The sequence below is a fragment of the Equus asinus genome, unplaced genomic scaffold, assembly GCF_041296235.1.
Source record: "Equus asinus isolate D_3611 breed Donkey unplaced genomic scaffold, EquAss-T2T_v2 contig_176, whole genome shotgun sequence".
Taxonomy (NCBI): Eukaryota; Metazoa; Chordata; class Mammalia; order Perissodactyla; family Equidae; genus Equus; species Equus asinus.
The window spans coordinates 83,709-100,728 of record NW_027224823.1 but is presented as its reverse complement, the minus strand read 5'-3'; the positions used below and the strand labels follow the sequence as shown (position 1 = coordinate 100,728).

General features: G+C 40.2%; 1 protein-coding gene across 1 annotated transcript in view; it reads right to left on the bottom strand.

The window, feature by feature from the left end:
- Nucleotides 1-331: 331 nt before the first annotated feature.
- LOC139039735 (uncharacterized) overlaps nt 332-17,020 on the bottom strand; it is a gene marked incomplete at its 5' end in the record, with an annotated part of 56,483 nt that continues 39,794 nt past the window's right edge. Inside the window, one exon of the mRNA XM_070503443.1 lies at nt 332-956. Coding sequence (XP_070359544.1) covers nt 900-956 — 57 coding nt within the window. The remainder of the gene's footprint in view (nt 957-17,020) is intronic.

Below are 17,020 nucleotides of genomic sequence, written 5' to 3'. Positions count from 1 at the left end.
TATTCGGTAGTTAAAAGGAATAATCTCAATCTATATGCATCCACATGGATAAATTTTGAAGTCATAGTGAATAACCATGCTGAATTGCAGAATGATATGCACAGTCTGGTGCAATTTATAGAAACTTTATAATTTTAAAAAATTATATATATACATTTTTTAAAGAAACAGATCTGTGAAAAAGTATAAAACCATGGGAGTGTATTGTTTAAGGTGTTGTCAAAATCACAGGTGACTCCCTTGTTTAGGCCAAGCCCAATTTGGGTTCTTTTAAAAATAAGCAATGAGGTAGAAGTTTCAGAATATCCAAAGACTAGAGAGTATTCAGAAGTTTCTTTTACCGTCCTTTAATTCTTTCTGCAAAAACGTTCAGACATGAGCACATTGGTTCCATCAGCCTCCTCAGGAAATGTCTTCATTTTTCATGTGCCCGAGCAGATAGGAACGCCCCAGGCCCCCTGCCTGCAACCTTTCATAGAGGCAGACGTTAGAGCTTTGACCCCAGCTAAAATCTGCTCCAAAGTGGGCAGAAAGAGGTATTATGGCCTTTTTCAAATGAACCTCTCCTAGGGTCAAAATAAATTATTGTATAATATATAATATATCCAATCGCAACTCAACGACCTCCCTTGAGGCAAGTTTGACGGGCAGATTCTTCTCTGTTCTTTATTAGCAACATCAGTCAGAAGGTGGCACAGTTTGTGAACAGCTTCTCACGGGAACTTTGCGAGCCTCACTGTTGCAACGATGTGAACCTGGTCTCTCTTGGAAAGATGCTTGCAGATCCCGGGAAGGCTTACTTGAGAACAACTGTCCACAGACAATTCATTATTGCTGTCTTTTTTTCTTCTAAAAGACACAGGAAAATATTTAAACCTTTGGTGCATGTGAGGGGGTTTTCAGGTGTACAAAGGGTCTCCACAAATGATGCACGTCACCTTCGAGGTGGTGGTCACCTGTGGGGAGACGTGGAGAAGAACGGCATCAGTGAGAGTGGAAGAGAAGCTTCAGCTGTACCTGTAACATTTTATTCTTTAAAAAACAAAGGTGAAGCAAATATTGCAAAATCACGGTAACATTTTAAAACTGGATGGTGGACATATAGGTGCTATTATATAATTCTCTCCTGCTTTCTGTACACTTGAAATGTTATACTTAAAAAAATGATAAAGAAACAAAGCAATGCTGAAGGGTGAACAACAAACTTGGAAAAATATATTCAGAACATGTATGGGTGTGGGCCCTGTGGCCGAGAGGTTAAGTTCATGTGCTCATCTTTGGCAGGCTGGGGTTTGCTGGTTCGGATCCTGGGTGTGGACCTACACACTGCCCACCAGGCCATGCTGCGGTAGCATCCCACATAGAAGAACTAGAATGACTTGGAACTAGGATATACAATTACGTACTGGGGCTTTGGGGAGAAAAAAAATACAGGAAAATTGGTAACAGGTGTTAGCTTAGGGCCACTCTTGCTCACCAAAAAAAAAGGAAAAGCATACTTAAAAAAAAAAGGAACATGTATGAGAAAAGGGTCTATTTTCCTGATATGTAAAGACAAATCAATAAGGACAAGATAAATGACCCAAGAGAAAAATCTGTGGAGGATATGAATGGGGAATTTATAGAAAAATAGCTAATGAATTTATAAAATATATAGCCTAAATATATATGAATCTCTCTCCATGTGTGTCTATGTGTGTGTATACACTCATCAAACAAATGCAAATTGAGAAAACAATACTGCTTTTCACTATCATATTGGCAAAATTTCTTATATTTGGCAAAACACAGTGTTACTAATGGTGGAGAAGAAACATTCTCATGTGTTTTTGAGAAGACTGTATTGGTATAATCATTCTGGAAGGCAACATTTTTTACATTCCCTTTGAAAGACCAATTCCATTTCTAGGGTTTTTTCCCTTTGGATATAATTGCATGAATGCACACAGATATATGTATAAAGGTATTGTTTATCATAGTAAAAAATTGAAGAGAAAATAAATTTTCACCAGTGGAAGACAGATCAAATTGATGATGATACATCCAATTGCCGAATAGTCTGTATCAACAAATGAAGATCTCCACAATACAACATAAGTTTAGAATGAGCAAGTGGTGGAACCATGTATACAATACAATTCGATTTGCATGAAAGGCATGCGTTATACATACGTGTGCACCCAAATGTCTGAACGCAGCATCACAGTGATTACCTCCGGGGCATGAAACTGGAGGTTGGGAACAGGCAAGAAACCTTTTCTTTCCTCTTAGACTTTTATTGCATCAGTTAGGACTCTATGCTGCAAATGACGGAAAACGGAAACTCAACCTGCTCTAAGAAGTGGGTGGATTTGTTGGCTTAATGTAACTGAAAAATCTGGGGGGAGTTTCAGTTCATCTTGAATCACGGCTCTGCAATGTCACCAGGATGCTTTTCCTGGGTCATGACTTCATCTTTTGCGTATGTGAATGGTGTCCTCTAGGGGTGTGTACCTGATGGCCCTGATCATCTGGATAGCTCCCCTATCCATTACCAAAGGCAGGGGGGAATGCTTCCCTTTTCCAGAAGCCTCTACTTACTGGCTCTCAAGGGTTCATCAGTTCTAATTGGATTGTATACCAATCTTTGAATCAAACATCATCAATCGTGGCAACGGGCTTGTGGATCAATTCCAGGCAAACAAATTAACATAAAATGGAGTCTGGATGGTTTCCCAAAAGAAAGAGGGATGCTGGGCAGCAAAGAGCAAATATCCACTATTGCTAGATAATGTTTTCCCAAGGGCATGTAATTATCTGTCTGTCTATCTATCTATCTATCTATCTTTCTATCTATCTATCTATCTATCTATTTTATAGTCCACTAGGGCCTAGACTCTGAGCTCCACAGGAAGGGACTATGTTTGTGTCACTCATTATCTGTCCTTTGGGTCTAAGACGGGTTCCTGGAACATGATAGGTGGTCAGATAATATTTGTAGAATAAAAACAAGATGAAACAACCTACATTGCAACCTGACTCCTAATCACTGTCTACAGATTAAGAAAACTTAGTCACAGAATGAGCATCCTCAAGGCTATCTTTCACAATATTTTCATCCCAAGTGATCAGAAGAGAGGCTGATGTAGTGAGAGAGACACAATTTTTAGGAGAAACACTGATGGCTCTTTTAAACATTTGCTGATACTGCTTTTTGTTGATAGAAATTATTTGATACATTGTGTGAATTCATTACTCCTGAACTATTGCAATAATGGTTGAACTCAGCTAATTCACTTACTCTATTGTTCAAATAGCTTAGGGTCAGGCTAATTTAAGACTTTTCTTCTTCTTTCTCTTCCCTTTCCTTGGCCCTCCTTTGGGTACTCCCCTCACCGGGCCACCGAGAACTGCTTCTGCCTGTGCAGCTTGCCACATATTTACGGTTGCCAGATAAAATACAGGATGCTCAGTAATGTGTGAATTTCAGATAAACAGCGCATTATTTTTCAGTACGTGTATGTCCCAGATATTGCATGGGACCAGATATTACATGGGGTATGCTTATCTAAAAGATTATTCATTGTTTATCAGAGTTCACATGTAACTGAGCATCCAGTGTTTTTATTTGCAGTAATTTCTTATTTTTATTTGCTAAATCTGGCAACTCTACACATAATGCCGGCTACCTGCAACTACTTTCAGTTTCCCAAAGGGTAAACCCCTGGGCTTTCTGGACCATGAAATAGCTGATTATTGGATTTTTACTTGTTAGTATGGCTCTTTTATACTTAAAGAGCAATCCTAAAGTAAACCCGTGTGTAACCACCCCCCAGGTGAAGAAACATAGCAGAACGATGCCAGTACCTTAGCGCCATCTGTGGTTCTTTCCTATATCAGCATCCTCCTCCCTCCCTTGAGGGGTAACGACTGGCTTTTTTCATCATTCTCTGGCATCTCTTTAGGTTTGCCACCTGTGTAAGCATGCATAACGATATAGCTCCTTTTGACTACCTTTGATAGCTTCTTTGTGACTTGTTTCTTTCACCCAACCTTGCACTTGTGAGGTTTATCCATGTTTATGAGTGCCGCTGTGCTTCCTTACTTGTCATTGCTGCACAGTGTTCCAAAATGTGATCATACCCATGATTATCCATCCATTGTACTGTTGTGCGGTTGATGGTACAGTTTTAACTTAAGTTGAAAATTTTAGAATGTTTTAAATTTATTGCAGGAAACTAAAATAACTACCATAAAATAGTTTCATACCGTTTAGGGAAATTTCTAATACTTAGTACTCCTCTGAAAATTTCTGTTGCTATATTCAATAATTGGGCAAAGTTTAGAGGCTTATATAAATTGGTTCTCATTTATATTCACAAATTGTTTTTTATTGTGGAATAACAGACATATAGTAAAATGCACAAATCTTAAATATATATCTTGATGAATTTTTACATATGTATATACCTGTGTAACCATCACCCAGATCAAGATCTAGAACGTTTCCAGCATCCTTTTACTATGACTGTCTTGCAGCTCTTTTATTTCCTGTTGCTACCTACAAGATAGCTGTCTGTCTAAATTTTTGGACATGCCCAATACAAGTCTGTATGATGATGGGTTTTGGGCTTTCAGGTGCACCACATGGTGAGTCTGCACAATGCTAAGTGGTTCCTTTAGAGAAGGGCTCAAGCCATTCGATTTCCAAAAGGAAAAGTGATAATACAGATGCTGATGGGGCTAACAAAGTAGATGAACTAATGTTTCTATTAAATAAAAAAATATTTATCTTCCAAAAGGAGGATTTAAGATCAGGCAGATAGTAACATCACATGTCTTTATAGTTAAATTGAACATATAACTCTCTGCTTGTGTATTTATCATATAAAGACAAAACTGACTTATTGCAAATATTATCACCCACTAGCTGTAAAATGCCTTGAACCTGGTGATGTGTAGAAAGTATAAGAATAAAGTTACATGCAAGCAATTTATTCAAAACTTTGAACTTATTGATATATTTTTTATTACTATAATGTATTCTGTATACTGCTCTGTATTCTGACCACAAATTGCTGTGATTCCCCTCAGAATTATGCCACTCTCTAATGGCTACATAACAGCAATGTCTCTTAAAATATACCCAGTGGCACAGTGGTTAAGTTTGCACCCTCCACTTCAGCGGCCCAGGGTTCACCTGTTCGGATCCCGGGTCCAGACAAGGCACCACTTGGCAAGCCATGCTGTGGCAGGCATCCCACATATAAAGTAGAGGAAGATGGGCATGAATGTTAGCTTAGGGCCAGTCTTCCTCAGCAAAAAGAGGGGGATTGGCTCAGGGCTAATCTGCCTAAAAAAAAAAAAAATATATATATATATATATATACACTCTGAAATTTATTTATTTATTTATATTTTAATTGCAGTAACATCGGATTATAACATTATATAGCTTTTGGATGTACATCATAATATATTTCGAATTCTGTGTAGATTACATCCTGTTCACCACCCCAAAATTAATTATAGTCCATCCCCTCACATGTCAGCCTAATCACCCCTTTTGCCCTCCCCTCCTTTCCCTATGGCAACCACCAATCCAATCTCCATTGCTATGTGTTTGTTTGTCATTGCTTTTATCTTCTACTTATGAGTGAGGTCATACGGTATTTGACTTTCTCGCTCTGACTAATTTCACTCAGCAGAATACCCTCAAGGACCATCCATGTTGTCAGAAATGGCCATGTTTCATCATTTCTTATGGCTGAGTAGTATTCCATTGTGTATAAATACCACATCTTGTTTATCCATTCATCCCTTGATGGGCACCTAGTTTGCTCCCAAGTCTTGGCTATTGTGTATAATGCTGCAATGAACATAGGGGTGCATGCATCTTTATGCTTTTGTATTTTCAAGTTCTTTGGATAAATACCCTGCAGCAGAATAGCTGGATCATATGGTAGATCTATTCTTAATTTTCTGAGGATACTCCATACTGCTTTCCATAGTGGCTGCACCAGTTTGCACTCCCACCAGCAGTGTACAAGGGTTCCCTTCTCTCCACATACTCTCCAACATTTGTTGTTTCCTGTCTTGTTAATTATAGCCATTCTGACCAGAGGGAGGTGATACCTCATTGTAATTTTGATTTGCATGTCCCTGATAACTAATGATGTTGAGAACATTTTCATATGCCTGTTTGCCATCTGTGTATCTTCTTTAGAGAAATCTCTGTTCAGATCTTTTGCCCATTTTTTAATTGGATTGTTGGTTTTCTTGTTGAGCTGTATGAGTTCTTTGTATATTTTGGATACCAGCCCCTTATCTGGTATATGGTTTGCAAATATCTTCTCAATAAAGGAATACAGTCAAGTCGCAGGAAACAAAATCAATGTACAAAAATTAGTTGCGTTTGTACATACTAACAATGAAGCAGAAGAAAGAGAAATTAAGAATGCAATCCCACTTACAATTGCAATCAAAAGAATAAAATACCTAGGAATAAACTTAACCAAAGAGGTGAAAGATCTGTACACCGAAAACTATAAAACATTGATGAAAGAACCCAAAGAAGACACATAGAAATGGAAAGATATTCCATGCTCTTGGACTTGAAGAATCAACATCATTAAAATGTCCATACTCCTTAAAGCAATCTGTAGATTCAATGCAATCCCTATCAAAGTTCCAACAAAATTTTTCAAAGAAATAGAACAAAGAATCCTAAAATTTACATGGAACAACAAAAGACCCTGAATAGCCAAAGAACACCTGAGAAAAAAGAACAAAGCTGGAGGTATCACACTTCCTGATTTCAAAATATACTACAAAGCTACAGTAACCAAAACAGCATGGTACTGGCACAAAAACAGACACACACATCAAGGGAACAGAATCGAGAGCCCAGAAATAAGCCCACACATTTATGGACAGCTAATATTCGACAAGGGAGCCAAGAGCATACCATGGAGAAAAGAGAGTCTCTTCAATAAATGGTGTTGGGAAAACTGGACAGCCACATGCAAAAGAATGAAAGATCATTCCCTTACACCATGCGCAAAAATCAACTCAAAATGGATTAAAGGCTTGAATGTAAGACCTGAAACCATGAAACTCCTGGAAGAAAACATAGGCAGTACGATCTTTGACGTCGGTCCTAGCAGCATATTTTCAAGTCACACGTCTGTCCGGGCAAGGGAAACTAAAGAAAAAATGAACAAGTGGGACTACATCAGACTAAAAAGCTTCTGCACAGCAAAGGAAACCATGTGAAATTTCTGAATGCTCACTAGAGATACGTTGTTCAGACAGATCTCTCCAGTATTTTACATTTTCAGCATGGGAAGGAAAGAGAACTCAAGCACTGAGAGTTTTAGTGAATCTTAAGGAAAAGTATTCACGTGTTAAATGAAATGATTTTGTGTGCACATGCAATACATGTTGAAGAGGAAGAGAGGGAAGAAGAAAGTGGATGGGCACTGAACAATGTTTTATTTCTATAAATGTGGAGCTTACAATTGAGAATCTCTTGCAGGAAAGATTCCAGGTCAAGATGTACGCTGTGACACATGATTAATCCCCACTCTCTCATCTCCCACTGAAATTCCAACACAGACACTTTTCAAAATCACAGAACTATATCTGTAGAAAACGATTACAGTCTCGTCAGTGTGCCAGAAATTTTGAGGACTACCTGGAAAATAGAAAGCAAATGGGTTGAAATTTCCTGTAAAAATCAAAAGAGAAGAAATTGCATCTCAGGACACCAAAGCCAAGCCAGGTTCTTTCTAGGAAGCCTCAGATAAGCTCTAGGCTCAGCATCAGCGGATTCAAAGGGAGGAGCTGGCTGTGGAGCAACCATCAGTGGAGTTCCCTCAAGATGCTTCCTCGTGAGAGTATTTGGGCCTGAGAGAAAAACCAAAGCCAGACTTGTAGTAATGTCAGAATTTAGACCCAAAAAAGCATTAAAACAAGATACTTTATAATATTAAAGGGGGAATTTGCAATGAAGGTATAAAATCTCTGCACCAAATAACATAGCATCAATATCGATCAAGCAACAACTGTAGGAGATGCAAGGAGAAATAGAAACCCACTAGAGATGGAGCCTTCAGTTCACCTCTCTCGATCTATTTTAGAGCAAGTAGACAAAAGTAAGAAAATAGAAGAAAGTGCAGTAATGTCTTCAAAGGTCTAGGGAAAGACTTTTTGAATTTAGCCTTATTGTTAATTAAGCATCAGGATAAAATGAAGACATCTGGAAATTAAAAAGTTACCATTCAGTCTCCCCACGAGAAAACAATTACTTGAAGTTCTTCAGGCCAAAAATGGGAAACCAAGACATCAGATTGTACATAATGGTGGCAACTAAGTACAACCAGAAAAAATAAAAGAAAAATTTAAGCAGCAAACTTTTAATGTCGTAGCCTTCAGTTTCCTTCTAAATTAGTTCAATCGCAATGTTTGGTTTGCGGTGAATAATACTTATGTAATCTTAATATTGTACATGCCGTGTATTGGTTTTCACTTTTGGGTGTCAAACAATGTCAAAAGCACAGAAGATTTAATAATTATATTACAGAAGAGCAAGTAAATCTCATAAATCTTGGCAATTTAAAGATTACGTGGCAGGGTATCTCAGCCAACAAATTCAAGTGTATAAGAAATATCACTTTATTTTCTACATTTCAGTTTAATTTCCACCTCTGGGAAATATTCTCTTTCTCCCTCTACCTCTCTCATAAGACCTGCTTGATGGGAAATGTAACCACAGACATTCCTGGGCTTTCTCTGCCCTCCTGGGGTCCCACCAAGGTATGCAGTTGCCAAATATTCAGAGAGAAGGGCGCCCCCCAGGCTTCAGTGATCTGCACACCCGGGTAACCGGGAGCCTCCATGAATGACTCTTTGCAGCGCAGCAGATCTCTGCTCCTTTGGGGCTCCACGCGCGGCATGGGAGTCTCAGCTGAGGTTGGAACCCTGTGCTAGGGTCCTGCTTTCCCCAAATAGCTGACACCACTACCTTTTCTGAGGTTTGCCCCTCCTAGGGCTCCACCATGGAGCAGTGTTTGTTTCCCACGTAGCTTCTCAGCACCGCTCCGGCCCTCGCGGACCTCCGACGGGGGAGCCTCTCCTGCCCCTGCTCCTCCAGGGCCCCTGCGTCCTCCTGAACGTCGTGTGCTCCTCGCTGAGCTCAGGTGTGTGGACAAGTAAAACAGGCAAACATTTGACTGGCTAACTCTGCCCTCCTCCCTGCCCTGTGCCTCTCCTGAGGCAATAAAATTCACAGCATGTTACTGCTTGAATGGAAAAATGGAAAAGGGGAAACATGAATTAAGATCACACAGTATTTTTCAGACAATATTAACATAACTGAGAACAATAGGGAGGTAACTAGAGAGAAGAGGAGTAGAAGGGTAGTGTTCTTGCCTTTCATTGTGGATACTGAATCCATAGTAAATTTGATAAATCAAGAATTAAACATTTATATATGCTATTTAGAGTAAATAAGGCAATGACTAGAAAATAAAAATATAAACAATATAATCCAGAGGTGGAAGGGGAGTTAAATCATGATAAATTCTTAGTCCCTCAGAGTGGAATATCAATAGATTCTGTATAAACTTGATAAAACTTGAAGAAATATGATATAAAACTAAACTAAAAACTATTAACAGAGGTGATTTCTGGGAAATGAGTTAGGGCCTAGGGAGAAGAGGAGAAAACTGGGAAGAGGAGGGAGACTTTGTTATTTTCATTTTAAGCTTTTTTATTTTAATTTTTTTAATGATGCAATCCTTTTCTAACAAAAATTAGGTTAGTTAAAAATAAATGACTATTTTAACACACTGCCTCATCAACATTTATAAGACATACTTAATAAAGAATTCACACATTAAAATGTGCCTATGGGCACTAGGCCTTTACTTTAAAAATTCACTATTAAATTCCTTCCCATATTAGGAAGAGCTGCTAAAAAATCCACACCGAAAAACAAACCCCCTTAGCTTTATATAGATAAACAAATAATTTAGCCAAAAAGAAATACTTGAGAAACGACTAGAAGGAAACACTAACAAAAATTAGCAAGAGTGACAAGGCAATGGTAATGAGCACGCCGTCTTTCAAAAGAAGAAATCATTCAAAATATTTCTTTATCAGAGTCGCAAAAAAAATCATGTCCTCTGGTACAGTAAAACCACTTTAAAGATATATTCCAGCACCCTGCTAAATTCCATCAAAGTTCCTGTATGTAATCTCTATCAGTGCACACTACACTATATATTTACTCCTGAGATCTAAACTTCATGTAAAACTACACATCATCCTGAATAAGAGAGAGTGCAAGATGGCACAGGCAAGCACACAGACTCAGTGCCCTCTTCACAGTCTACTTTCCTTCAGAAGGTGGGCAAGTTCCTTTACCTCCAGCTCTTGTTTTTCTCCTCTGCCAATATGGAACTTCCAAATCGAGGTCTTATGAGGCTTTCCACATATGCCAAGAAGGAACCCAGCTACCAGGCAAAGAAGTCCAAGAGAGACCAAATGGAGAATCTGCTGGGGAAGGAAAGCCTAACCAAAGGGAGAGAATGGCCCCACTTGATAGTCAGCAACTGGGTCCACAAAGATGAGCGAGACGGCCGTGGATTCTCTCACTCTAGTGGGAGAATGAGAAGAGAGAATTAGAAAGGGGATCAATACCCATCCCAGCCAGTGCCTGGCCCTTTGAGCCAACCCAGCTGAGAACACAGACATGAAACACAGATGACTTGTTCCACTGAGGTCTGCCCAAATTCCTGACCCACTGAATCAAGAGCAAATAAAATGGTGGTTGTTTTATGCTGCACATTTTGGGGTAATCTGCTACAAAGGAATAAGTAACGCATATAGTCCCCTTTGTGTATTCTCATTCATGATACTGTTTGTGTCTTCTTTTTTTGATCAATCTTGCTAGAGTTTTATCTATTTTAATTTTTTCAAAGAATGAAGTTTTAACTTTGTCGATTTTCTTATTGTATCTTTACTTTCTATTTCACTGGTTTGTGTACTTTCTTTTACTATCTTTCTATTTTCTTTGACTTTACTCAGTTATTATTTTTCTAATTTCTTAAGAGGGACACATATTAATTTTAAGATTTTCTTCTTTTCTAATATAAGCATTTAAAATTTCTTTCAAAATTCCTTTCAAAGCACCTAATCCCACTAGTCTTGATTTGCTTCTTCATTATCTTTTGGTTTTAGACATTTACATTTTCCATCATAAGTTTCATCTTAAACCCAGAAGTTACTACACAGGGATTTTAAATTTATTTTTCGCTTTTAATTTCTAACTTTCTTGAGTCTATGCAGTTTGTTGAAGTTTTCTTCATGGCCTAGTGTGTGATCATTTGTAACTCCTCCATACGTGCTCAAGGAAAATATGTGTTCTCTGATTATTGAATGTCCATTCGGTCAAGTTGGTTAATGCTTTTGTTGAGATCTTCTTTATATCGTTGCTGAATTGTGTCTGTTTGGTCAATCAGTGCTGAGAGAGGTGTGTTGAATCACTCACGATAACGGCGGATTCATCATTTTTTCTCTGTAGTTCTGTAGATTTTTGCTTCATCAATAGTGAGCCTATTTTATTAGCTCCATACATGTTTAAAATTGCTCTAGCTTGGCGAATAGAATGTTTTATCATTGCACCATGACCCTCTCTGTTCCTAACAATGTGCCAGCTTTCTTTTGGAAAACTGCTTGGCAATTTCTTATAAAGTTAAGCATACCCAGAATGACCCAGAAATACCACATCTATATTTCCCCAAGAGAAATAAAACATGCCCACAAAAAAGACTTGTACAAGAATGTTTATAGCAACTGTTGACCTTAAACAGACAGTCAGTTATTTCTCCAGCAAAAATGGGTTTATGGGGGACCAGGAAAGAATTGCAGTTCAAAGTCTGAAACCATCTCGAGCCAGGTGCAAGTCGCTAGCAGCATGGAGGAGAAACTCTATTCTGGGAGGAAGAGCAAGTTGGGACGGCCATTGTAAACATGGAGTCCAGAGGTATAGCAGCGTTTCACTAGCTGAGTTGTGATAGTCTCTCATTGGCTGAGCTTCTTGGTCAAGAAGAAGTCTGTCTTCTTCCTGTTGGGCTCTGCTAGAAGGTAGGGTGTGAGAGCTCCGCCTTTGGGCCCCAAGACTCCAATTTAATGAAGTTTCTATTTATTAATTTCCACACAACTTTATTCATAATCGCTAAAAACGGAAACAATCCAGATGTCCAGCAATGGGTGAATGGGTAGACAAAGTATTCGATGGAATACTTTTCAGCAATAAAATCCAACTCCTGATCACGCAACAGTAGGGATGGATCTGGAAAGCATGGTTAGAGAAAGAAGGCCCACCTGGGAGAGGACCTACCCCCTTTATGTGTGTGGTGATGGAAATCAGAGCAGAGGTTGGCTGCCTAACAGTGGGCGCCTGGAAAGGGGATGAGGGAACTCTCAGTGATGGAAATACTCTGTATCCCGATTGGGTGGTGCTTACACAGCTGTTTACGTTTACCAAAACTCATCAAATCACACACTAAAAGATCAATCCTTTCCACGGTATTTAAATTTTACCTCAATAAAAAGCGGATGGGAAAAAAAAAGCCTGGCGATGTTGGAAAGTAACGCTAAGCGATGTAAGGAGAAATCTGCGGTAGTAAACCCTTTTTAAAAAATATTAAGTGAAGAAAACGTTCCAATAAGCTGAGCTGTATTTGTGTGACTAAATAAGGACGTTAAAAAGCCCTGCAAACAGTGAATCCCTTCTGCTCCGAGGAGCGCTTTCATTTTTCCTCGGATGCTGGGGCCCTGGAGCTCCGGTCGGATTAGGGACCCTAACGCCTCACCTGCGCCCCGGCCCCGCCCCTCAGGCATAATCCCGTCGTACCCGCCCATCCTTTGAACCGTGCGTTCACCTTTCAATCAGTTCGAATAGCACAGGGAGAGAACCAATCGCAAGCCTCGTGGGAGAGAAGGGGCGGGCCCCTTTCCCGCAGGGGTTGCTCAAAGGCCCTCCAATCAGAGGCTGGGTGTGGGAAGTTCGGATTCTGGGCGGCTGAGGTGTAGGCGGCACTGCTCCGAGGCGGCGGCGGCGGCTCTCCAGACAGGGAGCGTTCCTTTCCTTTTGGTTTGACTGAGGTTTCACGCGACAGGCTGCCTGAGGAAGGTGAGTGCTGGGAGCTGGAGGAAGGGCGCTGGCTCGCCTCCTCCTAGAAGGTCTGGAAGGGTCTGAGGTGGGCAGTGGCGAGCTGGACGCCGCTTGGGGGAGGCTCCTCTAGGACCACTTACCTGTCCTTCCCGCAGCCGATGGCTCCGTCCTCCAGAAGAGTAAGTATTTGTTGCCATAATCTATGCAGCAGTCAGCGTTTCACCACTGGGCCGTGATTGGCCTCTGGGGCGGGACGATGCTTAGCATCCTTGGCCCCGACCTTCAATTCCAGTAGCTGCTCCCAGAGCCAGCGACAACTAAACCCGCCCTGGTTGGGAACCTCTAGGCAAGCAAGACGAAGGCATTCTAGACTTTCAAGCTGGAAGAAACTCCACTCAGCCAAGAGGGGAACTTAGATGTCCTGTATGTGAAGAGCCAGGCTGCGGGGCTTGAGATCCCAGCTCCAGCGCCTGTTGGCAGTTCTCTCCCTCACCTGTGTAACAGCGATGACACTAACCACCTGTGCTGGTTTAGGTGACAATTAAACACGCCTTTACTATTAACTCGAGCTTTTGCACACACCCTGTCTCTCTTTGTGGAGCATAGTCCTATGCAGTATTTTAAAATAACTAATGGTTTATTGTTTAACATTTAGCACATTAATACTTGCAGGAGGTGGCAAGTCAAATAGTAGAGGAGCATGCTTACTGAAAAGTAGAGTCCTTTGTCACTTCCCCTGGGCTCTTACAGGAGAATGTTATTAGCATCCAGGTCAGAAGAATTCTCATTTTTTATATACTCTGTTGATTGCTTAAAATCATGTAACATTTTAATGGGTTGCATTTCTTGTGCAGATTTTTCTTTTATCTGGAGTTTTCTAGTGGACTGTCTCAGTTATTCTTGTTGTTGAAGAGTATAGTGTGCTTAGAACTTTTCTATCTTCCTATTGCAGACCTTCCCCTTTTTCTTTCTTTTTTTTTTCTTTTGAGCCAGCAACACTTGTGGAGAATCAGTCATCTTTCTCCCATTGGGCTTGGTTCTTTTCTATACCAGCTGCATAGGTGACTCCCTTAGACTTTCCACTTTCCTTTATTCTTTTCCTCATTTGAATGAAGGATTTCCTGGAACACATGGCATCCTGTTTCTTGTCCTTCTCCCTTGTTTTGCTTGAACACGTTCTCAAGAATCTTTCTAAGAAAAGAGTATGGGCCAGGTAAACAATATGATTTTTCACATGGCCGAAAATAATTTCATTATGCCCTCAAATGGCAAACTATGGTTATCCTTCTGTATCACCATGGTAGTTCTTCTAAAATCCCATCTTTTGCTCAATCTTGTATATCCAACTGCCTGCTTATCATCCCTGTCTAATAGGCATCTCGTGTGTTTGGTTTGTTTTGTTTTTTGGCTTGAGAAAAAATGCCAGGCTGCCTGCCTTCATCACAGGGAAAGGTTAGGAAACGATTCTGTATACTGTCCTTCACTTACTTTCCCTATTCTCTCCTTTCCTTCACTCTTGTCACTTTGTAATGCTGTGCGGTGAGCCTAGAGCCTCTTGTTTGTGTTATGGCCCACAGCTTCCTGGGCTTCACTTCATCTGTCAAGCAAGGCCCTATGTAGAAGCCCAAAATAGATCGTACTATCTTTTGATAACTTTCTTCCCACTCTGCAGTGTCGTATATTTATTCCATTTTGTACTGAAAATTTTTTATTTCAGAATGCTCTGAGGTGGGGCAGGAGGTGAACTGGAATCTTAATTTTTTAAATAATATGAAAATCTATATAAGTTGTCTACCTTTCTTTTCCCTGGCAGGATGGCTGCATCACATTTTGCCAGTCAACTGAGAAAGGATTTAAGTATTGAGATGATTAGAACTAAAATTGCTGAGGAGAGTTTTCTCTCTCAGAAAGCAGACAGATATGATAAATATGAACGAAAAAGACACTCTGGTTTGACGGATGTCAACCTTCCAACCTTGGAAGGTAGAAATCTTGAATTAGAGGAGACATCTCAAGAGCCTATTCCAGAAGAGATGAGTGTGAGGCAAAGTAAGTAAAGAGCTATTGTAATTTTAACTGCTTTGAAGAGGGGAAAAAAGTTGGTTTAATACCTGAGGTTAAAAAATCCTTGACCAGGGGCCAGCTGGGTGGTGTGGTGGTTAGGTTCACATACTCTGCTTCTGCGGCCCGAGGTTTGTGGGTTCGGATCCTGGGCGTGGACCTACATACTGCTCCTCAAGCCTGTGGCAGCATCCAGCAAACAAAATAGAGGAAGCTTTGGCAACAGATGTTACCTCAGGGACAATCTTCCACATCAAAAAAAAAAAAAAAAACTTACCAGAAGACTGGAGTTTTGAAATACCATTCTAAATAACTTGATATTTTCTATGACTAAATACTTCCTATTTAAGGTAAAGGCTGTGAAAGTTCCATTCGCTTGTGGAGTGTTGTAAGTTCTGACTTCTGGAGTTTGAATAAGATAAGTGTTGACAAGATTAATTGATAAGGGACATTAAAATAGAAGTTTTGTAGCTAAATCAGGTCTCAAGTTGTTTAAATGTTCACTGCTTCAATTTTGTCATTTTCCAGGACCAGTGAAATATGCAGCCCAAGGGCCTTCTTTACAGGGAGACCAGCTTTACTCTGAGTGACATGAGAAGCCATTATTGGATTAGTGTGTTTATAATCTGCTTTATGTTTTAAAGCATCACTTACGGATGGTAGGGTGACCAGCATGGCCTCCAGAAGACCAGCTGGGAGATAACTGCAATAATTTAGCTCATGGTTGACCACAGTGGGAACGGCAACCCTGGGTGGTTTCATTCTGGTTACATTTTGAAGTTTGAACCAATAGGATTTCCTAATAGAGTGGATGTAGGTTGATAAAGAAAAGTCAGGATGGTTCTAAGGGTTTTGGCCTGAGCAACTAAAAAAATGGAGTGGCCATTTACTAAGTTGTAAAATACTGAGAGAAGAACTTGCCATCTATAGATGGCAAGTCAGGGTGCTGTCTAGTATGGTCTGATGATGTGAAATATAAAGCTGGGCTGTTTTAGTGAAGAGGAAGAAATAATTGAGAAACAGCAATGAGGGACCACCCCCCACCCCGGCCCGCTTCAGGCCCAGTGATATGACCTTTGTGGGAGAAGAAAACAGTCAACCACTTGAGAGGACAACTAGGGGAGCGTTGTCTTCAGGGGAGAGCCAGGTTACGGTTAGATCAAGAGATGAAGGGAAGAGGAACTTCAGGGAAGTTGAGGATATAGGGGTTTCATCGATGATTAACCACTTCATCATCTGAGCTTTCGCATCTTCTGTTCTCTGCCTGGATTATTTCTTTTAAACAACTTTATTGAGGTAGAATTTGCATACCATAAAATTCACCCATTTAAGTAAATGCCTTTTGTTTAGTAAATTTACTGAGTTGTGCAGTCATCTCCCTGGATTATTTTAAACCCTCACCCAGTGGGCAAACGCACTCTCATTCTTCAGAAACCTTCTCGGGTATTCTCTCTTCTGACAAGCCTTTCCTGACCTCCCCAGACAGGTTTATACTGATTCTCGATTGTGCATTCTCGTAGTCTTCATTCCATGCTAAACCAAATTGAAACTGTGCTCATCTCCCCCACGATACTGTGAGCCCTTCAGGGGCAGAAATTCTCTTATTCTTACTTCCTAAAAATGTCTGGTACATAGTAGCCACTCACATTTTTCAAACAAGTTTAAATAAACATGAAAATACATAGTAGAAACCTGAGTTGAGAATCACAGGTGGGAGATAAGGAATCTGACAGGTCAAGGTGTCATCCAGGGATGCCTCTGAAGCTTGACTGAGGCTGGAGGAGCTGTTTCCAAGAT